General features: G+C 38.9%; 2 protein-coding genes across 4 annotated transcripts; one reads left to right on the top strand and one right to left on the bottom strand.

Moving 5' to 3' along the window:
- Positions 1 to 14,559, bottom strand: usf2l (upstream transcription factor 2, c-fos interacting-like). 3 transcript variants are annotated; one of them, XM_026184500.2, is made up of 11 exons: positions 14,056 to 14,559; positions 13,543 to 13,583; positions 13,207 to 13,313; positions 11,975 to 12,094; positions 10,591 to 10,744; positions 6,545 to 6,632; positions 4,517 to 4,555; positions 2,396 to 2,454; positions 1,940 to 2,034; positions 1,684 to 1,812; positions 1 to 822 (listed from the first exon to the last, which is right to left on the bottom strand). In XM_026184500.2, the coding sequence occupies exons 1-11, from the start codon at positions 14,088 to 14,090 to the stop codon at positions 733 to 735; spliced, it is 957 nt and encodes a 318-aa protein (XP_026040285.1). In that variant the 5' UTR covers positions 14,091 to 14,559; the 3' UTR covers positions 1 to 732. The 3 variants fall into 3 exon arrangements, with proteins under 3 accessions (XP_026040285.1, XP_026040286.1, XP_080164193.1); XM_026184501.2 differs by lacking the exon at positions 4,517 to 4,555 and having other exon boundaries at positions 14,056 to 14,428; XM_080308067.1 differs by lacking the exons at positions 13,207 to 13,313; positions 13,543 to 13,583; positions 14,056 to 14,559 and adding an exon at positions 12,243 to 12,404.
- A 3,281-nt stretch (positions 14,560 to 17,840) lies between these two features.
- Positions 17,841 to 25,168, top strand: etfb (electron transfer flavoprotein subunit beta). The gene is made up of 7 exons (XM_026185585.2): positions 17,841 to 18,000; positions 20,103 to 20,261; positions 22,312 to 22,470; positions 22,587 to 22,649; positions 23,232 to 23,390; positions 23,586 to 23,797; positions 24,523 to 25,168. The coding sequence occupies exons 1-6, from the start codon at positions 17,947 to 17,949 to the stop codon at positions 23,754 to 23,756; spliced, it is 765 nt and encodes a 254-aa protein (XP_026041370.1). The 5' UTR covers positions 17,841 to 17,946; the 3' UTR covers positions 23,757 to 23,797; positions 24,523 to 25,168.
- The last annotated feature ends 533 nt before the right edge of the window (positions 25,169 to 25,701 follow it).

Genomic DNA, 25,701 nt, shown 5'->3' on the forward strand with positions numbered 1-25,701 from the left:
TCCCAGAGATAATCTGCTTTAACATTCTGTAACATCTGTATTAAAACATGAGAGGCCATATTTACATAAATCAGCCCAGAATCATCAGCAAGCACAGATTCTTGTTTGTCTTTGGGTCTAGGTAAGCTATGTGTGTCACATTATTTCTGTCTGTAGAATCATGTTTTTCATACTTTGATGTCGGCTTCACTGGATGCATAAATTTCATCGTAACGGGTCTCCATCAAGGCTTCTGTCAGCAAACAGACTAATAAATTAAAGGGGCTAAAAACAAAATATTAATACAGAACTCAAAAACACAAACAGAATAAAAGCATGAAGTAAGTCAAAATTAATAACGAGGGAAAGGGTTTGGGAAGGAAAGAAATAATTGCCAAACATCGTAGTCCATGAATGAAGCTACATAAATACAAATAAAGAAGGGCAGCAGAGGGTCTCTTTCATAGCTAGTCCTACAGTAAAGCACCCTGATAAAGGTGAGTGGGCATCTTTTCTTGGAGCACATTTCTACTCAGCTGCAGCGGGTGGTTATCTCAATACGATTGGAAAAGTCAAGTGCAGCCAAAATCGGCTAGTGAAGGGTTCACAACCTGGGAACCCAGGGGAGGATGCATTCACTAAAAAGAAAGTGATTCTCCATAAAGTCTCTCGTTTTTTTTTTCTTGCGTTGTTTCCCACTGTGTCAGTTATATGTCTGAGTGGGTGTGCCCTGCGCTGCTCTTTTGGTTTCATTCACTGTGGTGGCGTTTCTCCAACCATTTCGATGCCGTGCTGCTGGAGTTGCGCTCGGAGCAATGCGTTTTCATTTTTCAGCTCTTCAATCTTAAACCAAAGAAGAAAAAAATGCATCATCCACAACATTCTCCACAGCAAAATACAGCCTTAACTTTACTGACCAAACTTTTTCCTTTGAAAACTAAGAGCTGACTAATGTATACACAGGACTATGCAATCCCTGAGATTAGAGAGCAGCGTGTGTAGACCCTGTAAAACACTGATGCCCACAACCAACTGGATTATCAAATCTTGAGGTATGTCATCTCTGCTACATTTCCCCTGGGCGAATCCTGAATTCATTGCCTCCCCACTGAGGGACTGAGGAAGGATATTCAGCTTTGAGCATCTGAATAAGAATATATCACTGAATCGCTTGCAGACCCAAGATTCAAGCAAGAGACTCAGAGCTGCAAGATTTCACAATACTTTTGAGTGCATTAGCATGCACTTAGTTCTCACACAACCCCTGTGTATATTATTCCCACAGTCTCTCAAAGCACTGATTTCAGGTAACACTTCTCATTATCTGAGTGCAAATTCTTTGATCCACTTTGTCAGGCTGTGATGATCAGCTATGCAGCCTGAAGTCTCAGGGGGTTTGTTTCAGAGAAATGAAGATGCATATGGGGCTAGGTGGATTTCATGCTTCTGAGACTTAAGTGAAAGAATGTTGCATTGAATTATAAAGCAAACTAATCTATTCAATGCAGTGGCAATCTTCACAGCCACATATGAAGCCCACTATGCCGGCCTTATTATGCGCAAGTTTATTTATCTGCTACACCCAACCACCTCAAAGGAGGACTCTGAATTATCATTCATAGCCCTTCTTTACACATTACCAAAGTCACGGAAACTTCGCTTGATGCCCCATTTGCAGCCTAGAGCAAAGGCTGATATTCATACCTGCTGTCTGCACAACTCATTGTCCATTTGTATCCTCTCCACTTCCTTCAAACTCTCTTGCAGCCTCTGGTTGCTTTGCCTCAGCTCACGAATATAGTCACAAGCTTTAGACAGGATGCCTCCTTTGCTCTATAAATACAGAGGCATTGTCACAGTTTTTTTTTAAAAAAAAGAAATATAATTATTGTGATAAATATAATTTTTATAGAGTATTAATGAGTCAAGCGCAAATTTAAAAGACAAACAAACTGCTTACTGCTCCGGTTTTGGTGCTATCCATACTGCAGTCTGGGATAATCTTGGAAAGTGTGACAATCCAGTTGTTGATCTTGTCTCTTCGCCGTCTTTCGACTGATGAACAGAGATGAAAGAAGAACTGTTTTTAAAAGGAGTATATGCATACAAGCCACATTTCCAGATTTCTAATTTAAGCTACAGTAAAAGATCACAGGTCATTCTGATTTACAAAACAAGGTTTTCATCTGCCGGATCTCGTCAGTACCGACATTCCTGACTGATTTTGACAGCTCAACAGCAACCTCTAGTGGCTGGTCAAAATTATATGCTGTTTTTTTTTTTTACTCTTAACAGAATATTTTGTGAGGGCTTAGTGATTTTCTTTCATCAAAAAATGTTCCATTTAGGCACCACACGGCATTGTGTTAAGACTGTCTGATGAAATCAAAAGCCACAATCATGACTAATTACCCACCTTCATTATGTTGTGCTCTTCTCCTTTCATCTCTTGGTGTTCGGGGTCCATCCATTTTCCTGCAGATAGACAGGAAATAAAACACTTTTCATGCACTACAATATCTCCCATCTCTGCGCTCCATACAATCGGACACAAATCCAATCCAATCCTCCAAATCCTTTGCCTATTAAAAACCATTCTTCACTGTTATCTTTAAATTCAAGCCTATTGTTATTGCCATTTAAAATGAGCCTCTGAAGATGGTTAGTGCCTTTGGTAGAAATATTAAATGATGCACAGCCCTATGAGGTCACATATGCAGTCCTGACGCCTGCAGCCTTGAGCCAAGCTGCCTTGTCTGGAATACTGAGAATCAGCTAGCCTCCTTACTTTAGCTGGCTGTCCTCTTCCCAGGTGTGGCCTGGAGGAAGTGCAATGCTTTATTATGCTGTAAAATTACAACACTGTAGAAAACCAGATGCTGCTTACTGAAGTTGGGGTGTACACCTAATGACACAACTGTCTCTTGTCTTTGCAACCTCCCCCAGGATTCAGTTAATTAAGTCTCAGAGACGTGACAAGGAGACTTATCATACCACCCACCATGGCATGAAGAGACCAATAACACACTCACACATAATCAAATGTGGTCTAGTGTACACTGAGGGCACCTGCCACATAAAAGGCAGGACCCGGGATGTCCTGACAGAGCATTACATTATAAAAAGGTAATCAATGTTATTCCTTTCAACTAGGTTTAAAGCTGTGGTTGATAGCTGTACAACCAAGTGTTGGTTTCACTAATTGAACACCGGGGACTACAAAATTCTGAGAATAAATTAAACTACTCCTTATTGCCACTGCAATTTTGCCTGCAATTTGTGTGACGTAATAAATGACCTATGAGGTTGTTTGTCTTCATTGTCTGCCTTAAAACAAATCTTTTCTAGTCTACTGCAGAGAATTTGTGTCCAATCAACACAACTTGACTGCTGATAGCTTCGTTTGAGATAGTCAGCTAAGCCAAACGGCTCTCTCACATGTATCTCAACACATCTTAATGAGATTTCAGCTGTATAATGGATTCAGCAGCCAAACAGTACTTTTAGGCAAAGTGTTAAAATATGTGGATGGCGGTTTGAATAACTAAATGTACATGCCTAGAGGAATGTTTTTTCCCTGCACACCTCTTTTAAGTGCCCCCGAGAGTAAAGGCTGCCAGAGAAACCCCAAAAATTATGAGTACGTTTCCTCTGGTAGAAGACTTTCCATATGTTGAATACAGCATGTATAAAACAAAAAACGTCTGCACAATTTTTTATTGATCTTTAAAATGACAAATGTAATCATTTACCAATGCACCTCCACTCTCCACCCTCTTCCAAAGTTTTGCTTTTATGTCACCAAGCCATGGCCTTGACAATATTTCATTAAATTACACAGTGAAAAACAAGAGACTGCAGGCTGAGATTCAGATCACCTCGATGGATGAGTTCAGAAAAATAATTCTAAAAAAAATAAAATAATAATAATTACATTAAAAAAAAAAAAAAAAAAAAAAGATCCTGTGTATATTACTGTCATTGTCTCAAAAAAATGAGCACAAAAATTTGTGATTATTAGCTAGTTAGTCACAAATAACTACTTATTTTGAAAGTAGATGTTCCAAGTGAAAGCACATGGCTTCCATTGGCTCAATTTATCTCAATAGCCCTGTCATATCAACAAAATGCACTTAAAGAGCAAATGCTGTCCATATAGTTTTATGACCAACTTTAAAACTAGGCTGAAAGAGAACCAAACTCAAATGGCTACAACAAAGGACACTTTGAAAATTATACTAAAATAAAAGTGTGGAGTGAGCCATTTGTTTCCAGATGGAGAACAATGACCTGATTTCTAGGTCCTAATGGAAAAATACATTTGCCACAAGCAGTACTAACAACAATGGATCAGGGTCAGCACTGAAAAATTGCTACATCTGTGTCTCACACATCAAGAGCAGGGAGAATCACCAGGGAGGAAGGGAGGGGTGGAGAAAAGTGAAGGGCAGAGGTTTGTGTGCTTCTTTGCTTCTTGTGATCTAATTTGATTAGTTCATTTGCTGTAAGTGGGGAGAAATGTGGAAACTGTCCTCACCAGTTTAAAACTTCATGTTGCAGCAGCTCGTTTTCATCTCTGTGAATGGCAGATAGGTTGGGTAGTTTTCATTCACTTTGCTCACATGCCAACGAAAACGTCACGGTTCATCACTTTACATGTAAATATAATTCTATTTGAAGTCACTGAAAATCATAAATTATTCATGTACAAATAAGTCACAACTCCCCTTAAATGTGTCCTGAACAGAAGAACAAAAAAATAATCTCTAGTTCTTGGAAAAATAAATAAATAAACACATAAATAAATAAATGAGAAATGAAATGTAAAAAAAACAGCTTAGATAGAAGATAAATAGAAGATAAAGTGCTGTATCCTGGTTGCTATTCTCCTTATAGCAGTGTTATCTGATTGACCACAATCCCATCACTTTCACGAGTTAAAGGTTAAGTATAGGCCTGGATGAAATCAGAGGAATATTCACTTAGGTTCGGAGCTAACTCAATTTGAAATTGGGTCATGTGTTAATTTTTAAGTGACCAACCAGGCAAAAAACTGGCTCGTACCAAACAGGGTACAAAAAAAACAAAACAAAACAAAAAAACAAAACCTAGCCGACATTCATGAGCCTTGAATCTCACAGGGCTATGGCTCTTGTGCCGGTGTGTTTTGGCACTCAAATGAACCATGAAATAAATAAATAAAGCTTGTTTAAATTCCCTTTTCTGAATAAAAATCAGTAGTAGGCCAAAACCAGCTTGGTTCGCATGCAATTAAAATTAAAACACTTTGCTCAGGTGAGCCTGCTGATGATCTTAATAACAGCAATCACCAGCATGTGGCTAACAGTTGGAGAGTCTGAGATGGATCCCTTTGATGCATGATTAGAATAATGCACGTTGTGAATTTTAGCGATAAACAGTATGAGAGTTCGAAAGGTTAAAAAAAAAAGAAAAAAAAAAAGATGTGTGGCTACCATGTGCTAAAAAAAGAAAAAAAGAAATCCTTAAAAATCAATCATAACCATGAACTCGGGGTGAACACAAGAGAGATTACCTGGGCAGAAAAACAGCCTTGAGTAAAAGAAAACAGCAGTGGCAGCAAGGCTGAGAAATTTGAGCCTTGCAGTTGTTCAAATGGACGTCACAGTAGTCTTTCAGTCATGTTTGAATAGAACATTCATTCATATGAGACAATTCTCTTTTGCTCAGATAGATTACTACTAATACATCATTCCAATCTGCTGCATTGCAGTTTAACCCCCTCTACTTCTACACTCCCCTCTTGCATTAGCAGTTACAGTTATAGCGTGCTAAATACTGATTTTGAAAATACATCTCATTTAAACTCTGAATTTAGGAAACTATTTTAAACGGCTTATTACGACATATTCACCCTTTCATTTTTTAGCTTCTGTTCTGCCACCTTGATTCGAGCATTTTGCGGATCAATATCTTGGCTTTTTGAAACTAGATGTATGAGAAAGGGGTAGATCTGACTCCAAAACCAACACAGCAGCAACCCTTTTTAGTCACACGGTTGAAACATACACTGCTTTACTGTATACCTTAAAACAGGAATGATAATTCACAAAATGAACATCTTGCTATGTTAAATAAGACTTTATTGCCTTTTCAATGCATCACAATCTTAGAGGCTTTTTGAAAAAGTGCAACAATTTTTTTTATATTGCTGTTATATTTATCTTTTAATGATAATCTATGCCCTCGTTGTTATGACAGTACTAATTCAGACTCTGATGGATACCATTTCTTGAAAGGATGTGTTTTGTAGAGATGCACTCTGAAGCATTAAGAGAGCAGAGCCACACTGCTAAACACAAATCATTTATTGCTGCAATAAATGCGTAAAGCCCTTATCAAAATTAACTGAAACCTATCATAGTAACTTTATTATTATGATATTAGATGTATTTAACAGCTTTTGTCATTAAATCTACTTTTAAACTCCACTGAAATTAAAACATGCCTAGTTTTATGTGTCTCAAGCTGCACTGGCAATATTGTTTCCATCACATAAACAGCAGATGACAGAGATGATACTTACGCAGGGTATGGCTGTGTTCGTGGGGCAATGGTTCGTGGTGTGCCTGTCTGAATGACATCAGGAGGGGTCATCATCACATAAAACTGACCTGTGGAAGGCACAGGTGTAATCAGTCAACAATGAAGAGTAAGACAGCTCAACATTTCACAGAAGACTGACTTGATTCATTAAATTTTTTAAGTGCTTATCCAACGAGGATCCAGGGGAAGGTGGCTGGAGCTTGTCCCAGCTGAAATTGGACAACAGGCAGGGACAAGTTGCCAGCTCAACACAGGGCTAACACAAAGAGCCAGGCAACCATTTAAACTCACATGCACACCTACGACTGATTCAGAATCACCGACTGACCTAACGTGCATGTCATTAAACTGTGGGAGGAAAGTAGAGAAAAGCCACATCTGGCACAACGATAAAATAACACAGAAATCCTTAAGCCAACTAGCAAAGTGGAACCCCGAAATTTCTTGTAAGGATGCAACTGTGCCAACTGTGTAGAAACAGGCTCAACTCTCATGTACAATCAAGATGTAGACAGAAGAATATTCTACTAACACTACTCATCCATACCATATTCATTCAAGAGCCAAAACATCATCAAGAAATAAATCCACTTATTTTATCTTAAGCCACCTAATCTTGTCATCTGGGTCAGCAAGATGGCAGACCTGGCCTGACAAACAAAATGAGCAACACAATTTTCTGCCACAAAAAAAACAAAAACAAAAACTATCCACAAAAAATGAAGGTCCTCTCACAGAAAACCTTCCCAAATAACAGGTCTTGACACAGACATTCAGCCTGTAGTTATTTCTATTTCAAAGAATGTGATCAAGGACTAAAACGCAGAATCAGTCACTAACAGAAAACACACAAGAAAATCAGTATTTCTCAGATGAAAACAGCAAGGTACATTCAGTCTTTTAACCAGGCACTCTGGCTTTCCAATCTGCTGCTAAAGCAGACTGCAGATGCTCCCTCTGAATGAGGCCACGTCTTAATGTTTTAAGATGCTCAATGCACATTAAGTGCTTTGCTTTTTATATCAAACTGCATTAACACTTTGGCTCCAATCTCACTCTTAAAGCTGCACCTAGCCGAGCCTATTATACAAGTTACAGCTGAGGTGCATCAACTGATATGGCCTTAAGGGTATCTGACTTCTGTGGGTTTAAGTCATGTGATGGAAGTAGACACACAATGCTCAACGAGAGAGAAAAGCAGTGTGTGTGTGGATGTGCTGCATGAGCTTGACAAGCTATGTCTGTAATTAGCAATGGATGAGCTACATCAAAGAAACCTAATGATTTAAGGAATCAATGCAATGACCTTGTGTGACCCCAGATGTGCCTCTACATAGGTGTTTTACTGGAGCGTGACTGAGCTCAGGTGGGGTTTTAAACTCATTTCATTTTTGTGTTTTTTAATCATGTTTATGAGTTGGATTACAAAATAACAGAAAAAAGTAAATCATTTTTTGTTCTTTTACTATGAAAGTTTCAGTGCCATGTGCCTGCTACTTGTTTGTGTAGTTTTGCTGCCACAAACTACTACATACATCCATATGTATGTTATAGTCAGCAAAATATTGTCTTATTTCTATGTGTCCAAAGTATCCATCTCTCTCAAGAAGACACAAACAATGCATAATGTAAGGTCACATTGGATATTAGGGGTGGGTGATGTAGTCTCAAAATTATATCACAGTAGTTCAAGGAAATGTTATTTTTGATGACACAGAAGAAAAATATTGAACATTTTATTGGTGATTGCAGCTTGCAGGCAGCAGCATTTATTAGTGCAAACAAAATGAAGGGAATTCTCCACGCTTTTTTCCTTTTAGGTAAAATAAAATATAACTGTCTAACATTTTAGTTTAACAAAAAAGCAACTTAAACCAGCCACACTTTAGCAGCCTGCACTGTTACACTTAATTGTTTTTGTGGAACTGTGTAATTCCAGTTTATTAAATTACAAAGCTGTAATTTATTATACGTATTAGTGGTAAGTGAGACAATGAGCGAGAGTTACATTTAATTGTTTTTGTGGTATTTTTCTTCCAACGCACAAAAACAGATTTACATTTTTAGTTAAGAGCACATAATAAAATTGAAATTTAACAATATTTTTTATCCAGAATTTTGGATTTTGCTTGGAGCTTTTTAAACAACTGCTTAGTGCCCTACTTTTCTACCATGTAACACATGAGTAATTTTCATGCAATGCTTGCTTTTCCAGTCATACCAAATGCAACTAGAGTAATAGCTGCATTTGTTTATTTTTGTGTCAGCTAGCATCTTCTTCATAGCCTGGTTGTATGCCCTTTGCTTCAAGTGGTGAAACAAATTTGCTGTTTCTACTTTTAGGGTGAACTGTTTTCTTGTGTATTTTGCAAAGCATTGGTCACTAAATCATCACTGGAGGCTAACATGTAGTTCTCAGTCTAAGACATGCTTGGACTTGTTGTGTACCCTAGCAAACATAAATGCTATATTTATCAAGACGAGACACTTTTATGTATCGCAAATAGTTATACCAAAATTATTGTGGACAATATGATATCGTATGAGGTATAGGGCTAAAATCTTAAATGTGGCACTTGAACTGTCTCTTTCAGCCTTGGGTCTATAGATTTATGTTGGAGATACGTTGAATCCCAGTTTCAAGCATTTTTAGACCCCAAGTCTGGGCCAAAATGACAGCAAGAAGCACCGCCAGCAGCAGGAACACTGGGTGATGAATTACAAGTTCCTACAATAACTCCTGTCCAGGCTGTACATTCTCCTACATAAAATCCTTAGAGACCCACAATGTTCGACTCTTTCATAACAATCCTGAAGACAAATAATGACCATCCAACAGTCAACTGCCAGCCAGCAGTAACAGTGTTCTTGCTAGTTCTAGCGGAATAATCCATAATAGGTAGATGGCAGTTTTTTGTTTTGTTTATTTTTTAGTTTAAAAAAAAAAAGGCATTAAAGCCTAGATCTTGTTCTCTAGGTCAACTGAGCACTTACAGCGCTCAGCGAACACAGCTTCAGCCAATGATAGCCTGACCTGGACAACCAGCATAAAACCACAAGGACGGGTAGTACAGCCAGATGATGGCATATGGTAGGAAAGAGGAAGAGAAGCAGAATAGGAAGACATGTCACATGAAGTAAACAAGTAAACATGGTAAGCATGGCAAATTTAATTTTGGCGTCTGATAATATTTGACTTGGAGGAGGCAAACTCTAGTCATGGCAAAAAATGTTTCCATCACATTACCAAGTTAGGAATCTGAAACAGATTAAAATGAGCTGCTGGGTATGTGCAATTTAAAATATTTCTCATAATTATTACAACTTTAATAAAGATCTAATGACCCTTGAAAATTGCTGATTCACAGTTGGAGAAAACTGCGTTCTCCAGCATCATAAATTATATTTTAAAATAACTTACTGATCAAAAATATCCAAATGGGGGGGAAGGAATCACAGAGCAAATTGATTCTGCAACACATATTTAGGTTTATCATGTGTAAAAAAAAAATATATATATATATATATATATATAAATAAAAGCAAGTGCAATTGTCATTATCATCTTTGGATTGCTTTGCTTCTTCCTCACCAAATATATGTTAGTGAACATATGTAAATATGAATTGAACATGTATTACTTCACCCAATTTTGTCATATAAAGCACCACCAGTGGGATTCGTGGGTTAGTCACCCAAGCTGGTGAGGAAATCTATTTATAAAAGCTACATAGAGAATGAAAATATTGATATTTAGAGGCTCAGCATAGATAATTTATCTCAACAGGGAGGGATTAGATATATTGCTTATTCTTTGTATCTGCTGTAAATGGCCCTGATTTCTTTGTTATCAGCTCAAACTGTCAGGATCGTGTTTCACTAATAAAAAAAAAAAAAAAAGGACAGCTATTCTCTCCTTAAGGTACTTCAAAACACACTTCTGTTTGTCACTGAAAATAATAGCTTAATTAGCTCTGCAGCACTGTGATAAGCCCCAGCCCAAATTAGGTGTGAGAACTGACTCACCCCCTGCCTGTGTGAGTGTGGGGTCCGTGGCGGCCTGCACAGACACAGTCCCGTCGCTCACCGCAGTTGCGGGGAAGTAAGCGAAGCGGGTCTCCCCTCCCACTGCCTCTCCTGCTGGGCTTCCTCCATTACTGAAAGGGTTCTGGATCACAGCCTGTGACAGATAAGAGAGAGACAGAGGAGAGCCATGAACAAGCAGCAATGGAGCAGTCACAGCAGGTAAACGCACACCTCATCCTCTGTCAGACTCAATACTGGTATCCCTGCTAAACCCCCCCAAGCAAGACACAGTTCCATTTGACAGCTAGGATAAAGGGAGGCAAAGAAGCAGCAGTGATCTTGTTAGCAGGGATAATAGCAAGGTCAGTAAAGCCATCAGTATAGCACTAATGAAAACAAATTTGGTCTGTTCTTGCTAGAAAAATTGCATATTTTTAGCTCAAACTGTGCTCCGACTGTTACTGCAGTTCTTGTGCAACAACTATTGGCACTACACACATTGAAACTATACACCTATGTGACTCACTTTGTGTTGACTAGATATTATATTCGGGCACACAATTCACTCTTTAGACTATTTTTCCATCTTGGCAAGCTTAGAGAAATTACACCCGCTGCTGCAATTTCAGTGAATCAGTGAAGTAGAGATGATGTGATATGGAAAACTGGTGAGAATAACTGATAATAATAGATATACAACACCGTTTTTTTTTTAAACTTTACGTTTTTGAATTATATATACAGATAAAGCAAAAAGCTTTATCTGTGTACTCAAAAGTACTCACAACAGTTCACAATTTGCTAATAAGCATAATTGTTTTTAGGAGTAACCAAAACAACACACCTTTCTGCAAGTTGATACTATTTTACCAGCTTGAAACCAAAAACTGGTTACACCATCTTGTTTCACTCATAGACAGCAATCTTTGTTAGTGTTGGTCTGCATAAAACATTACATAAAGCGGGAAAAAAAAAAAAAAACATGACCCAACACAAGAGCATGGCTGTGTGCCTTACTTACAGCCACACTCTGCACTGTCAGACATAATTTATAGCTAAAATAATATTACTGAGACAGTAATAACTTCATATACCTACTTTTCAGCCAATAGATGTATATACTGATCCATGATATATTTCATGTCTTTAACAGTATTTGTAAACTTGATGTTTTAAAACATGACAAGCGTGTACAAAGAAACAAAAGAAATTAGAATAACACTGGTTTTAGTTGTTTTCAGTGAGACTGTTGCAAATGAAAATACGCAGAAATTAACTTCCACCTTATCCTTTAACACGTAAATAAAGAAAGCAAGCTTTAAAAAACGGTTTAAACTACTAGTGGTTTCCCTTTGGTCCAGTCAAAAGTGTAAAATTTTGATACCTGTGCCACAGCTTGAGGAGCCCCGGTGAATGCAGCTGTTGAGACAACGCTCACTGCTCCTCCTGCATCATCTCTTCCATCAAGGTGTTGGTCAGTCACCTGGACAACACGATACGTCACCTGCACAGACGAAAAACAAATTTGGGTAAAAAGAGAGAATAAGAAGAAAACAAAGAGAGCAACTAGTTGCTTCTCCATTTATATCCTTACTCTATGTATTTTTTTTTTTGCATTATTCAATCATACCGTGTATAAAACAGCACCTTACCTGACTTGTTGATTTGTTTATCATATCTGTTGCTTCCGTACTGCTCAGCCTAGTATCCTGACACTACAGTACTAACCTCACTTGTGCATTGATCTCACCATCCCACAATATGCTTACGCTTCAGAATGCGCCTGATTTAATTTTAAATAGCAAGGAAAATGAGCTTGTTTGTTCGAAGAATCAGTATTTGTATCCCTCTATCATGTGACTTTCCTCCTGACTGACATGTGACAGCAGTCTCATGCCAATCCCAGACCAGACTGAAATCACATGATTGCTCACACTAGTCTTGTTTATGCCTGAACCACATGGATCACTGACTCAATTTCCTCCAGCGCAAACCACCCAGTAAGGGTAAACCAACATGAATGTCACAATACCTTTTTTTAGTGTATATGCTGGCATTACTGACCCATTGTTTACCACTGACCAACAGTGGTGTGAAAACCACATAGTGAACAGGAAGGAGACACTTTTGTACAAAGGTCAACAGTCAATTTTGAGGCTATAAAAAAAGACTATAAACATTGATACCTTCAGGGAATTTACTGAGTGCTTTCCTCCTGACTTTGTAATAGAGGAGGGTGTCAAAGCACACAGAAAAAGAAAAACAATCAGATAAAAAGAAAATGTAAGCCTAAACATTAAGGACTGTCGTCGGGAGTATGGTTCTTCAACATATATAATCACTCACTGTTGTTTGCCATATGTCCAAGCATCTTTTCAACCACCTCCATCAATATGCAGCTGAGAGTTCTCAGTTGGTAATTATCGTGCTGCACAAACACCCCATGGACATTTATCCACTCTGTGCTGTTTGTGTACTCTCATAAGTGCTAAACAGAGGCAATTTATTCTAACTGTCTAGGCCCTTATGCAATTAGGAACACTTAGACGCTTTCTGAAATGGGTATTAAACAGCAACAATCAGTAGTGTCCACACTTCCATCCATTAACTACTTACCTGCCCACCCTCGGTGCGGAACTGATATTGTATGTTATGGTCACCAAATGTTGCAGCCTGAGGTACACTAGCTATTGTAACAGCTGTCTGCTCTTCTCCTGTTCCGTCTTCAAGGGAAAAGGGGGATAAAGAAACAGGAGTTAGAATGGAAAAAGTAACTAAACAGCTAACAAGCCCCGAGTGTAGCTGCAAATAACGAAGCTCAATGTTGCAGCACATAAAGAAAAGCAAGTGTACTGAGGAAAGAGCTTGTGGCTCTTTTTTTTTTTATAAAGTATTGTGTACGCACACAAAACTACAGTGTGATCAAAGACCGCTTAGTAAATAAATCCTTACCTTCAGATCCCTGGACAACCTCCTCTTCTTGTTTTTCTTGGCTGCAAAGCGGATACAGAAATACCTCAGTTGTTAGAAGCTACGCAACCAGCTAATGTTTGTGAAAATTATATATCAATGTATTAAATGAAAGTAATAACTGACCCTCCACTTCACCGTAAGGGGTGGCAAGTGATGTCTGGGAAGTCAGTCAGCCAGCAGGACAATTATAATGAAAAACACAGCACAGCAACTGCCCTTGGTTTACCAAGAGTGGCTGAGAATAGTTATTTGTTTTAAAAGCTAGCTTAAGCTCTCTTAGCTGTTAACTATGAACACTACTATTCTTGGATATAACCAAGTTATACCGCTTAAAGAGTTGTCCACCTGTGTTGCTAACTTAGCTGTAGTCTACACATTAAATTCGTTTTGACAACACTTTATAAGTAAGGCCTTGGTTAGCGTCGTAAACTAGCTGTGTGAAATAGCATGTTGCGGCTAGCTTCTTTCAGTTAGCCATTTTGACCGAGTTACCTTGCGGTGTCCAGACTCTGTTCAAGCATATCCATCAGTGTTGAAATAAAAAGTGATATTCGGTGTCACAGACGGAGATGGAAGTGCTGATCACGGGAACAAACACTCGGGTCATGTGAGAGAGACAGCCCAGGACACGTGAGGTACGGCTCGGTGTCGAAGTTAAAATGGAGGCCGCTGCTGATGTCGCTGGGTGATCCGAGGTAACTCCTCTCGATCAGCTGTCGCGCCGGAGGGATTTGCTGCTTGCCGGGGACCACGGTCGATAACGTTTCGCTACGGTTTCTCACCCCCACCGGTGACCATAAAAGTGCGAATTAACATCAGCTAGAGCGTGGGGAAGACACTGAGTGTTGCAAACCAATTAAAATGCAAACAAAAAGCTTCTCTGTCGGTGACCTGGGAGTAACGAACAGGCTCCACAAGTAACTTATGCACGTAGCTTTTTAAAAAAAAATTATTATTAATGCGCGAGAGAGTGGCACGATGTTCTGGCTCAGATCTGAACCAGCAAGGTATTAATGCCACATTGTTATTATTTATGAGCGCATTAGTCTTCCGTAACACCAAGACTTGCGTACAAAGTGGCATTTAAGTGTATTCTAATAACAAAAAACAAAATAAACTTAGAAGATTATTTCAAACTATTCTTTTATTTTTGCCTCCACGATTTTACTAATTATTGCGGGCCAAAAGAAGAAAAACAAAACAAACCGAAGTCGAAAGAAAGAAAGTAAAGCAAAACAAGTGTGCTAATAACACATTTTCAGTGAACACTGGACATATTATATTATACATATTAACCCCCTAAGAAACGAAATCTTTTATGGCATGCATTTTTACTTTATCTTTGCTATTTGGGCTGATTGGGACCTGATGAATGTAAAAACAAAGAATTACGTGATTTTTTTTATACCTGATTTTTGTTTCTGAGAAAAATAAGATCCACATATGAGGACATTCGTTTTAAATTTCGATAGAACAGTGGCAAGTATAATGTCCTTGTAAGTGGATATCAGGCCCTTGAAGAGCCAAATTTTGTATTTTGGTAGACAACCCAAAAATGTGATGTCCATATGTAGGAGGCTAAAACAGTTGAATATTTTGTCTGTGTGTGTGTGTGTTTTTTTTCTAACTTTTTAACTCAACCTGATACTGTCATGGTCCTGGGCCATGTGGGCCCAGTATTCTTAGTTCCTTGTATTTTTGTATTTCGTTCCTTAGGCCATGTTTCCTGAGTTGCCCTGTTGTGTTGTTCCCTAAGTGTTTTCCCTTCGTGACTCTTACCCCCTGTGTGCCCCTCTGTGTATTTATGAGCCCTCGTCTCTCTTTGTGTTTTATTCTATGTTTTCCCCAGCCCGTTATGTCTGTGTTCTCCCCGTGCTCTCTCTCCTCCTGTCTGAACCTCTGTACTTCCTGTTTTACTTTGCCCGTCTCCCGTTAGTGTTGTGTTCACTCCTGCCGTGTCTTGTTATGATTATCAGTGTCACCTGTGTTCCCCGTGTGCTCCCACTTCCCTCCTTAACCCTCTGTGTATTTATGTCTGCGTCTCCCTCAGTTCTGTGTCGCGTTCTCCCTCATGCTGCGTGGATTTCCCTGTGTTCCTTGGTGAGCTTTATGTTAGTTTTTCCCCAGTCTAGTTTTGTATCGCCTATCATCTTCTGTTCAGCAATAAAGCTGCATTTTGAGTTTATCCCTTGAGTCCGTGAGTTTTTGCGATTGGGTCCTCATCCTGCCTGCCACACAGCGAGCCATGACAGATACACGATAAACTTACAACTGACACACATATTTCTTCCTTCTTCTGCTCCCTTTAGAGGTCCCCACAGCAGACTATCTGCCTACTTCTCACCCTATCTGTAGCCTCCTCTTCTTCCACACTACCCTATGCATATCCTCCTTAACTCCATTAACCTCCTCCGTAGTCTTCCTCTTTTCCAACAGCCTGGCAGCTCTATCTTCAGCATCCTAGTGCAATGCATGGACTATCCCTCCTCTTCACATGTCCAAACCATCTCAGCCATGTCTCTCTAACCTTGTGTCTAAAACCTGAGCTGTCCCTCTGATGTACACATTTCTAATCCTGTTCATTTTGGTCACTCCCAATGTAAATATTTGCATCTTAAGCTCTGCCTCCTGTCTTTTTGCCAGTGCTACCATCTCCAAACTATACATTTTACTTGTAAATTTTCACTCTTGCTACTATCCTTCTGTCACTAATCACCATTATGTTATTTATACGTTATACATACGTTATACATGTTATACATACATTGTTATACATGTTATACATTGTATTATGTGTGTACAGCTGTACACACATAATACACATGCAGAGAAATGTAGCCATTTATAAGAGACAAAGCAGGAGCTAGATTTTCTCTAAATGCAAAGGGGGATCAGTGAACTCACCATCCACTAGGACAGATGAGCACATATCCTCAACACATTTCCATTTGTTTTGCAGCTTTCTTGTAGGGTCATGCTTTAAAACCAAATGCACAAGCTGATGAATGATCTTTCTTGGTGTCAGACAGACATGAGAAGTACCTCCCAAAGTCTGACCTGCATAGGCCTATCCACTCAGTGTCCTCCTGGTTAACATGATTGCCGTAGAATTACTAAACTGCCGTGAACTGAATAATTAAATTGAGTTTGCAATGCAATAATTTACTGATGTTACTGGTCTTTATGTTTTTCATTACCAAATTGTATAAATTCAAGTTTATTAGCAGAATTTAACTGAGGTGGCATAGTGGCTTTAGTGGGCAGGCCTGGACCCCCAAGGCTTATCCATAATGCCAATACTGGGTTTACCCTAGGTATTTAAACTCAACCAACTTCACTGTTATGCCTGTTTTCCTCCTATTCACACACATATTATATCTCAGTTCTATAAACGTTCACTCCTCTTCTCTCGAGAACAGACCTTCACCTCTCCAGGCTCTCTTCCACCTGCTCCTTACTCTCTCACAATTTTATCATTAAGACTATAATGTTATAGTCCACTGAGACTCTTGCTTGACCTCATCTGTCTGGCCATCGTTCCCTTCCACCTGGTCTCCTCTAAACGCAATATATCTACCTTCCTTCGCTTCATTATTATCAGCCAGCTCTTTCGCTTTCACAATCACGCACTCATTCCCGCCTATCTTTCTCTCTTGTTGGCTCTGAACATGCCTTCCCCTCTCCTGTTTCTTTGTCTCCGGCCACTAGTAGCACAGTTTCTATTGGCACCTTGATGGCAACCTGCATGTAAATAGCATTCTTAATGGTTCGCATGCTTGATTTGGTAAAACTTTATGTTGAATGACCTTTTTGATCTAACCCAACCCATTTAGCCAGGGACTGGCACTAGGAGTACACTGACTTATCGTCTATCAGGTGGAGTTAAAACGTTTTTTGACACTCAATATGATTGTCATTATGTCACTCTGTTATTCGTGACCTTTGCCCCATATAAGCGGAACTCTTCTTTCTGGGTTTTGTTTATTACATAGATATGTGGGGCACCGTGTGATTAGTATGTGGTTCATCGTAATTCACTCATTTTAACCAAGTTGATCAATAAGATATTCATTACGATAGTAATGGAAGTGATATAAGTGTCATTCAGCAACAATCGCAGTAAGTTCGAACTGTTATTCAATCAACGAAATTGCGGCGACCGGCGACTTTTTGTTGAGTTTAGCAACCAACTTACACACGACAGCCAATCGTAACCTACAACGCTGGATAATGCCAACATTTCATTGGCTAGAGTGGGGGGCGGTCACTTTAGTCTCTCCTCTGGTTTCACCCTGAAATAATTCCGACTGCTTCTTCAGTGAAGGTTCATTGCGGTGACTGTGTAACGCTAGCTGTCTGTTATATTTAAACGTTTCAGCTACAATGTCTGGCCGTGTTCTCGTCGGAGTTAAGCGTGTCATTGACTATGCAGTTAAGGTAATATCTTAGGTCAAATTACCTATTTTCTTTCGCGATTTTAAAGGTATTTTTCTTTGCTCACTTATTTGACATTCTGTGCTCTGCTAGCTAATGTTAGCCTAAAATCGTCAGTTGGTTGTGGAAACAAGAGCAACACCACACCACTGACCGGTCATATTATTTTGACAGATAAGTTGTTTGTCTCTAGCCAAATTCATGTATTCATTTATTTAATGCACAATACTGAGAAGCTGAGTTTGTGTTTAGCAGGGCAGCAAACGACTTCTTGCAAGTTGTATAACATGTCTGTTTGAACCTCTGGCATAACTTCCATGCAAACTGGGCAGTGACTTTCCCAAATTTTAAAGTAGTTTGTAAGCCAGGCGTGTATGTTGCAGGAACAGTTATTCAAATGGGAATATTTTTGACTGTTTAACATTACCCTTCAGTTGAGGTACAGCACCATAATCAATAAGCAATACTAGCTGGTGTATGTTGGAGCAAGAACAGTCCTGCCTGAGCTGCTCTCAGCAGGATCCGCACAGTGTTAAAGCGACTATGATTACTATATCTTCAGCGGTCTGATAGGAAGAGGTCAGTACTTTCAGAGCATTGGCTTTATTTATTTTTTTCCCATTTTAAATTGTGTGCAGTTTGGGGAAATGCCCACGCGTGCTTGCAATGTCAGATTAATCAGAATCAGAATCAGAATCAGAATACTTTATTGATCCCTGGGGGAAATTATTTTTTGTTACAGTGCTCCATTTTAAACCAACATTAAGACAAGACAGACAATACACTAACTAAGAATAGTACAATATATACATATATATACATACATACATACATACATACATACATACATACATACATAAGTCACTCATAAATAAATAGTTGGAAAAGAAACATGTGTAGTTGTAGCAGCAAACAGTGTGTTAAGTGGATGCGTTGTACAGGGAGATGGCCACAGGCAGGAATGATTTCCTGTGTCGTTCAGTGGTGCTTTTCGGTAATCTCAGTCTGTCACTGAACGAGCTCCTGTGACTGACCAGCATGTCATGGAGTGGGTGGGAGGTGTTATCCAACATTGTCTTTATCTTGGACAGCATCCGCCTCTCCGACACCACCTTGAGGGAGTCCAGCTCCATCCCCACAACATTGCTGGCCTTACGGATCAGTTTATTAAGTCTGTTGGCATCTGCGACCCTCAGCCTGCTCCCCCAGCATGCAACAGCATAGAGGATCGCACTGGCCACAACAGACTCATAGAAAATCCTCAGCATTTTCTGGCAGATGTTGAAGGACCTCAGTCGCCTCAAAAAATAGAGACGACTCTGGCCCTTCCTGTAAAGTGCTGTGGTGTTTTTAGCCCAGTCCAGTTTATTGTCAATGTGTACTCCAAGGTATTTATAGTCCTCCACAATGTCAGTGTAAGTGTTCTGATGTTATTTTATATTTTATCACTGATAAATATGACTGACTGATAACTGCAAGAATTGAATTTTTAACTGGTAAGTGTTCTGTATAAGTGAAGTTGCATTATATTGACTTTATGGCAGGGTCCATTCACAGAAATGTTAAAGCCACTAGGTTTTTCTTATTTTTTTATTAATGTTTTTATTTTAATTTTAATTTAATTTAATGTTTTTTATTGTCATACAATGACAATAAAAAAATCATTAATATACTGCAAATATCCTGGCCACAATTGTGGAAGACCTTTTCCTCAACACCCTGCCCAGTCCCTTGAGATGTATATACTTTTTCTCAATTTGGCATGGAAGTCGCAGCAGCTCCAAAGCAAGGCCTTATTGCCCAGTGCCAGCAACAGTGCTACCTTTGTGACTTTCCAAAAGAGTAGAAGTGATTATAGTAGCACATCAATGCCAGTGGTGTCAGAATTGGTTATTTCAGACCAATTTTTAAAAAAGATAAGATTAGTTAAAGGTTTTCTGCCAGTTAGATTAAATCTGTTTAAATATCCATCACTAGATGTATTTACCTTTTTAACACCTTGTATTGGTTCGGTTCATTTCTAAGCTTCTGTCATTGTGTTTGACAGGTTTCTTTAATTTAGCTCCTCTGTAGTGACCCCGTGTTATTGTTTTGTTTCTCCACAGATCCGTGTGAAGCCAGACAACACTGGCGTGGTGACAGATGGCGTTAAGCACTCAATGAACCCCTTCTGTGAGATTGCTGTAGAGGAGGCGGTCAAGCTGAAGGAGAAGAAGCTTATTAAGGAGGTTGTGGCTGTCAGCTGTGGGCCACAGCAGTCGCAGGTGAATGAGCTGGGGCGAGACAGTAATTTAGCAAGTTAACTGCTTTTTGGAGTTTTTTGGAGCTGCTGCAAGTTGAGATAGATAGATAGATAGATAGTAGGGGTGCAACGATACACAAAATTCACGGTTCGGTTCGGTTCGATACTTTGGTGTCACGGTTCGATATTTTTTCGATACAAAAAAAATGTTCATGCCTTTTTAATTTGTCATTTATTAAAATTATAAATATATATTTTAACTCAAAAGTACAGTTTTTAAATTTAACCCTAACCCTTGTGCGTGTTTTTTATTTTGACAGCGAATGCGCACCTGCGGACCACTTATGTGCAGCCCTGGTTATTTAGCTCGTCATATTGCAGCCACAGAAATTCTTTTGTCCATGAAACCATAAAGCTGCACTTTCTTTTTGCCTTATAGTCTGATTTGTCATAACTTCTCCGTTTTGTGGTAAGCTTTTCTTTGGCTGTCACTTCTTCACCCTGACCTGTCTTATTTGGCTCAGCAGAACTAAAATATATATCTGTCTGTGAAGGTTCTCAGTCATCCAGGTCATCGTAGTCAAATATATATCCTGCTGCTTTTACACACGCACTCACATAAGCTCAGCGATTCTCTGCGCGATCAACCTCTCACATGTTTAAGCTGCGGGAGATTTCACTTGTCATGTTTGCATAGTAAGCTAACGATTAATAAGACGATGTCAGAGGAATTGGTGCACAAATTATCATCACTCACAGATCAGTGCTGTCGCTCTCTATACACAGTTCGCACGATTGCAAAGTGAAAGCAAAAAAACAAGCGCAAATTCAAACAAGATTTCAATATGTCACATATTGACAGTGGCTCACCGATGCCAATGACATAATTACCCAGCTACATTTCCGAAAGAATGCAAAAGCATTGACATATATTTTTCCTTCCTACAAAAGCCCGACGGGCAGGGCAGAGATAGATTTTGGTAGCCCGACTGAAAAAAATCGCTAGCTCCGGGACGTCGGGCTAGCGATATTGCAAGCCCTGTATCTGATTGAGGAATCACTCATCTTTGGAAAAGAGAGTTTATTACAGAGAAATGGCTCTTTCCAAAATAAAAGCTATACTATCCGCTTCTTCTGGGCTATATTCTCAGCAGCATATTAAACAGCTGTCTAAATGACTCGGCTAAAGTTAGTAGCATGCTTGCTTGTTTTTTTTCTGCTTCCACTTGTCTTTGCACTAGGATGATGTCGGCGTAAATGTGCAGTCATATTCGTTGTGTTCCCACTAGTGCTTTCAGGTTAATCTCGTTGAAATGACCTTAACGCCACAGCACGGCAAATCTCCGTTAACGAGCTACCGCCGATCGCCCCGTGCATGGGGCTAGACGGCCAACACGTTAACGAGCTAACTGCGCTAACACACTAGTTCCCACCCATGTAATTGAGCATTGCATGGCACATCCAACATACTGTTTTACTTTAGTCCATGACTCGCTTACCTTCAGGGTCATACGTCACATGAAAACCAAAATAATTCCAAAGGCCAGATCTGAATGAGGGTGGGGGAGGTGCCCTGCGCTCTTCCTTCTGACGATGCTGTCTGTGTTGAGCGCTCAGTGAATCTGCGTTCGACTACTCCGCCTAGGCTGCACTGTCGACCCTAGGCGGAGCAGTCGAACGCAGATTCACTGAGCGCTCAACACAGACAGCATCGTCAGAAGGAAAGTTGATAAAATAAATTACAAATTTTGTATTGTTCGACACATATGCGTACCGAACCGAAAGCACTGTATCGAACGGTTCAATATCGATACGAATATCGTTGCACCCCTAATAGATAGATAGATATCTATCTACTTTTTTTTTCAGGTGTATTATTTTACATGTAAAAGAACTTTTGAAATCCCATGCATATAACCTGTCAGACTCACAGTAAGCAGAAAGTGATTATTATGATGTTAACATAAATGTACTTTTAATATGTTTAAGGTTATCAACGATTATAATTTCAGGGTTGTCATCAAACATCAAGCCAAAGAAAAGTTCTCTTACATGTGTTTTTTCTAACTCAGGAGACCATCCGTACTGCCCTTGCCATGGGGGCTGACCGTGGCATTCATGTAGATGTGAGTGGGAAAGACTATGAAAACCTGGGACCCCTTCAGGTCTCTAAGATCCTGGCAGCTCTTGCCAAACAGGAGGATGCTCAGCTTATTCTCCTTGGCAAACAGGTTAAAGATTTCAGTTTATTTTCCTCACACTCTCTCAAATTGCGTTTTTAGTTTGCGTACTCTAAAGAATACTTGCACTGCTGTTAAGTAATTAAGGACTTGTGTTTATTTCATAGGCCATCGATGATGATTGCAATCAGACTGGCCAGATGACAGCAGCTTTACTGGACTGGCCTCAGGTAAGACTACCTTAAATAGTAGCACTGAGATATTTGACCCCATAATTATGTAGGTATCAGTTTATTTTCTTTCTTTTCTTTTTTTGTAGATTTTCTGTTTCTTCGTGGGTGTTGTATAGCAGTAATGATAAGAGGATATGTTCCTGTTCCCAATAGCCTTCACTAACCTTATCAAAGTTGGTAAACACTAGTTTGCGTCAGTAAGATCCACAGTAGTCCTGCACATATCAACAAATCCAAAGTCAAAGGCTGCCTGGATAGATGGAGTGAAGTTCTCCTTTGGCTGGTTAAAACGGAGCATTTTAATCTTATTTACAGTGTCCAGGTTGGGCACTTGGATAGACAGACATTGTAATGTAAATGTCAAAAATTGTTTATAAATTTGGGTTACATACATTACTCCTGTAGTCAAGATTATTTGTAGTTGTAGTTACACTAGCAAACCAGCAGATGGTATTAACTGAGTCCCATATAATGGGTAGCAGATGAAAATAGAGGAACAGTTCCCAGGGGAGATCCTACTGTGATTTTTTTTTTTTAATGTATTTATTTTGTGAAATTATACGTATCTTCACATTGCAGGGTACCTTTGCATCAGAGGTGTCCTTGGAAGGAGACAAGATTAATTTGGTCAGAGAAATCGATGGTGGTCTGGAACATATTAAGATCAACACACCAGCAGTGATCACTGCAGACCTTCGACTCAACACCCCCAGATATGCCACACTGCCTAATATCATGGTAAGCAGCTGAAATGATGTTCAGAAACGAAAGATGCTAAAAAGTCATTAAGATCATGTTGCTGATTTCTGGGACAAGATTAGAGACGGGTTCTGACTGTAATTGCTGGGTTTACCTTTAAGACCTAACCTGCTATAAAGTAGTTAAAAAGAAGAGTAATTATTTTATTCAACCTTTGTGCATAACTTGTTTCAGAAAGCCAAGAAGAAGAAGATTGTTACTGTGAAGCCTGCAGACTTGGGGGTGGACGTGACTTCACGGTTGGAGGTGTTGAAAGTGGAGGAGCCTCCACAGAGGCAGGCAGGGATGAAGGTGGAGACAGTGGAAGACCTAGTGGTCAAACTGAAAGAGGCAGGGAGGGTATAGAGGCTTAAGCATATAAGCTGGGAGTGCAGAACCTAACAGAGGTGAGTATCAGTGAATTAATAGTTTTCATCAGAAAGTTGAGCAAAAAGTTACATTTTTAAAGACATCAGGGTCATTTTCTCTGGCATGACTAAGCACCTTCTAGCTCACCTGCTATTTTCATTTTCTTTCCCCTTGCCAGTGTGCCTCAGCAACGTATGCTAGATCTTCTCGGCTGGTGATTCCATGTATTAGTATTAATAGGTTTCATGCATTTATGACCTTTCCACCTGTATCTATATCTTAAAAATCCCACAATTATATTTCTGTGCAAACTCTAAACTATATTTGTTTGAAAAAAGGTATTAATTTTTTATTATATCAAGTAATTATAACAGGCCTTTTTTACAAAAAGAGATTAATAGAGTATTTTTAATTTTAAGGTATTCTGGGAAAAGGAACAATGCATCATTAATGAATTGGTAAAAGAAAATTGCATACCACAAATTAATTATCCACAATAGACCTATATCTACCTCTTGATTACAACTTTTTAAGAGTGCAGTAAAATTAACTCTTGTGATGAATGATAAAATTGTTTGTGTAGACCATTATTATCCTTTTTTATAACAATCTCATCTCATTTTGAGGGGGAAAAAAGTCACATTTATTTTGTTATAGCAAATGATATTGTGTGTCTTGTGGCTATTAAAGAAAAAGTAATTAAAGATGCTAATTGCTACTCTTGTCTTGAATTACTTATCTATGTTATTTTCTCTCCTTGCAGGACTCTCTAATGAATAACGAGACTGAACTACATAAGCCCAACCACAGGACAAGCTTATGTGTTGGTCTAATCCCTCTGTTTGAAACTGTGGCTCCTGAGGATATGCAGGGAGGTACTGATAGAAGTGGAAAAATATTGAGACACACTGTCCTGCAGTCAGACAAGCCCAAAAGAATAATCTTGTCTTGTGTATGCATTTGAACTTGCAGAGTAGTTCATTTGTTTCATTATATCACAATGCTATAAAAAGCAGTGTTTATGCAGTAATTTAAACCCAGAATCTTCCCATCACTCATGTTGCTGTTTGTATTGAACTGTACCCAAACTTCACCAGTTTGATGCATTTCAGCTGCTTCATCCTCATCTGTTAATTCTTTTATATCTGTAGTCAGACATGTTAAGAGGTGCAATTTTTGTAAATGACGTATGTAAATACAGAACCACCCAACATGTTGATTTGAAGATGTCTGCTAGCATTAATATCTTGACTACTGTGACCGAGTTCAAGGATTGACTAGACGGTGTCTCTCAGTATGAGCAGGGGAACGTGATCCTAAATTGGAATTTTACCGTAAGCGCCTAAGTTCTCTTTTGATTGTACAGAACATCACAATAACAATAAAGCAGCCAGTCTTTTTCATATCTACAGCTGTGTCTGGTCTCTTGGCGTTTCCTTTGAGTTTACAGTAGTTTCATCTTATCCTTTAAATTTAGTCTGCAAGGCATTTTTTAAAACCTGTGAAATGGCAGCATTTTTTTTTTTTTTTTTTTTTTTTTTTTTAATTCTGATGTTCATTTTGTACGCAGAGTATTAGTAACACAAAAAATATTGTTTGTTTTGAAATTTTGAGATTAAACTTGAAATGCTAAATATTAATGCTAAATACTGTTTTACTAGTTATAGTCCAAAATGTGTTGCTCAGATCTCTTATCGTGCCTTATTTACCACCATATTGTATTTATGTGGTAAAAGACAAATAATTTCCAAGTTACCAAAACTGATTCCTAAGTATGATTTTTTTTTTTTTTTTTTTTTAATTTTTATTTATTTATTTTTCTCCTCTAACCTGTCTACAAAAGGCATTTTGTAAAGGGTATAGTGGTATAGTACCTGTGTAGGTTTTTGACTTAAAACAACAGGTTTAATCTCAAACTAGTGTTTCGAGTTTAATCTTAAGT

Source organism: Astatotilapia calliptera, chromosome 11, assembly GCF_964374335.1.
Source record: "Astatotilapia calliptera chromosome 11, fAstCal68.1, whole genome shotgun sequence".
NCBI classification, from domain to species: domain Eukaryota; kingdom Metazoa; phylum Chordata; class Actinopteri; order Cichliformes; family Cichlidae; genus Astatotilapia; species Astatotilapia calliptera.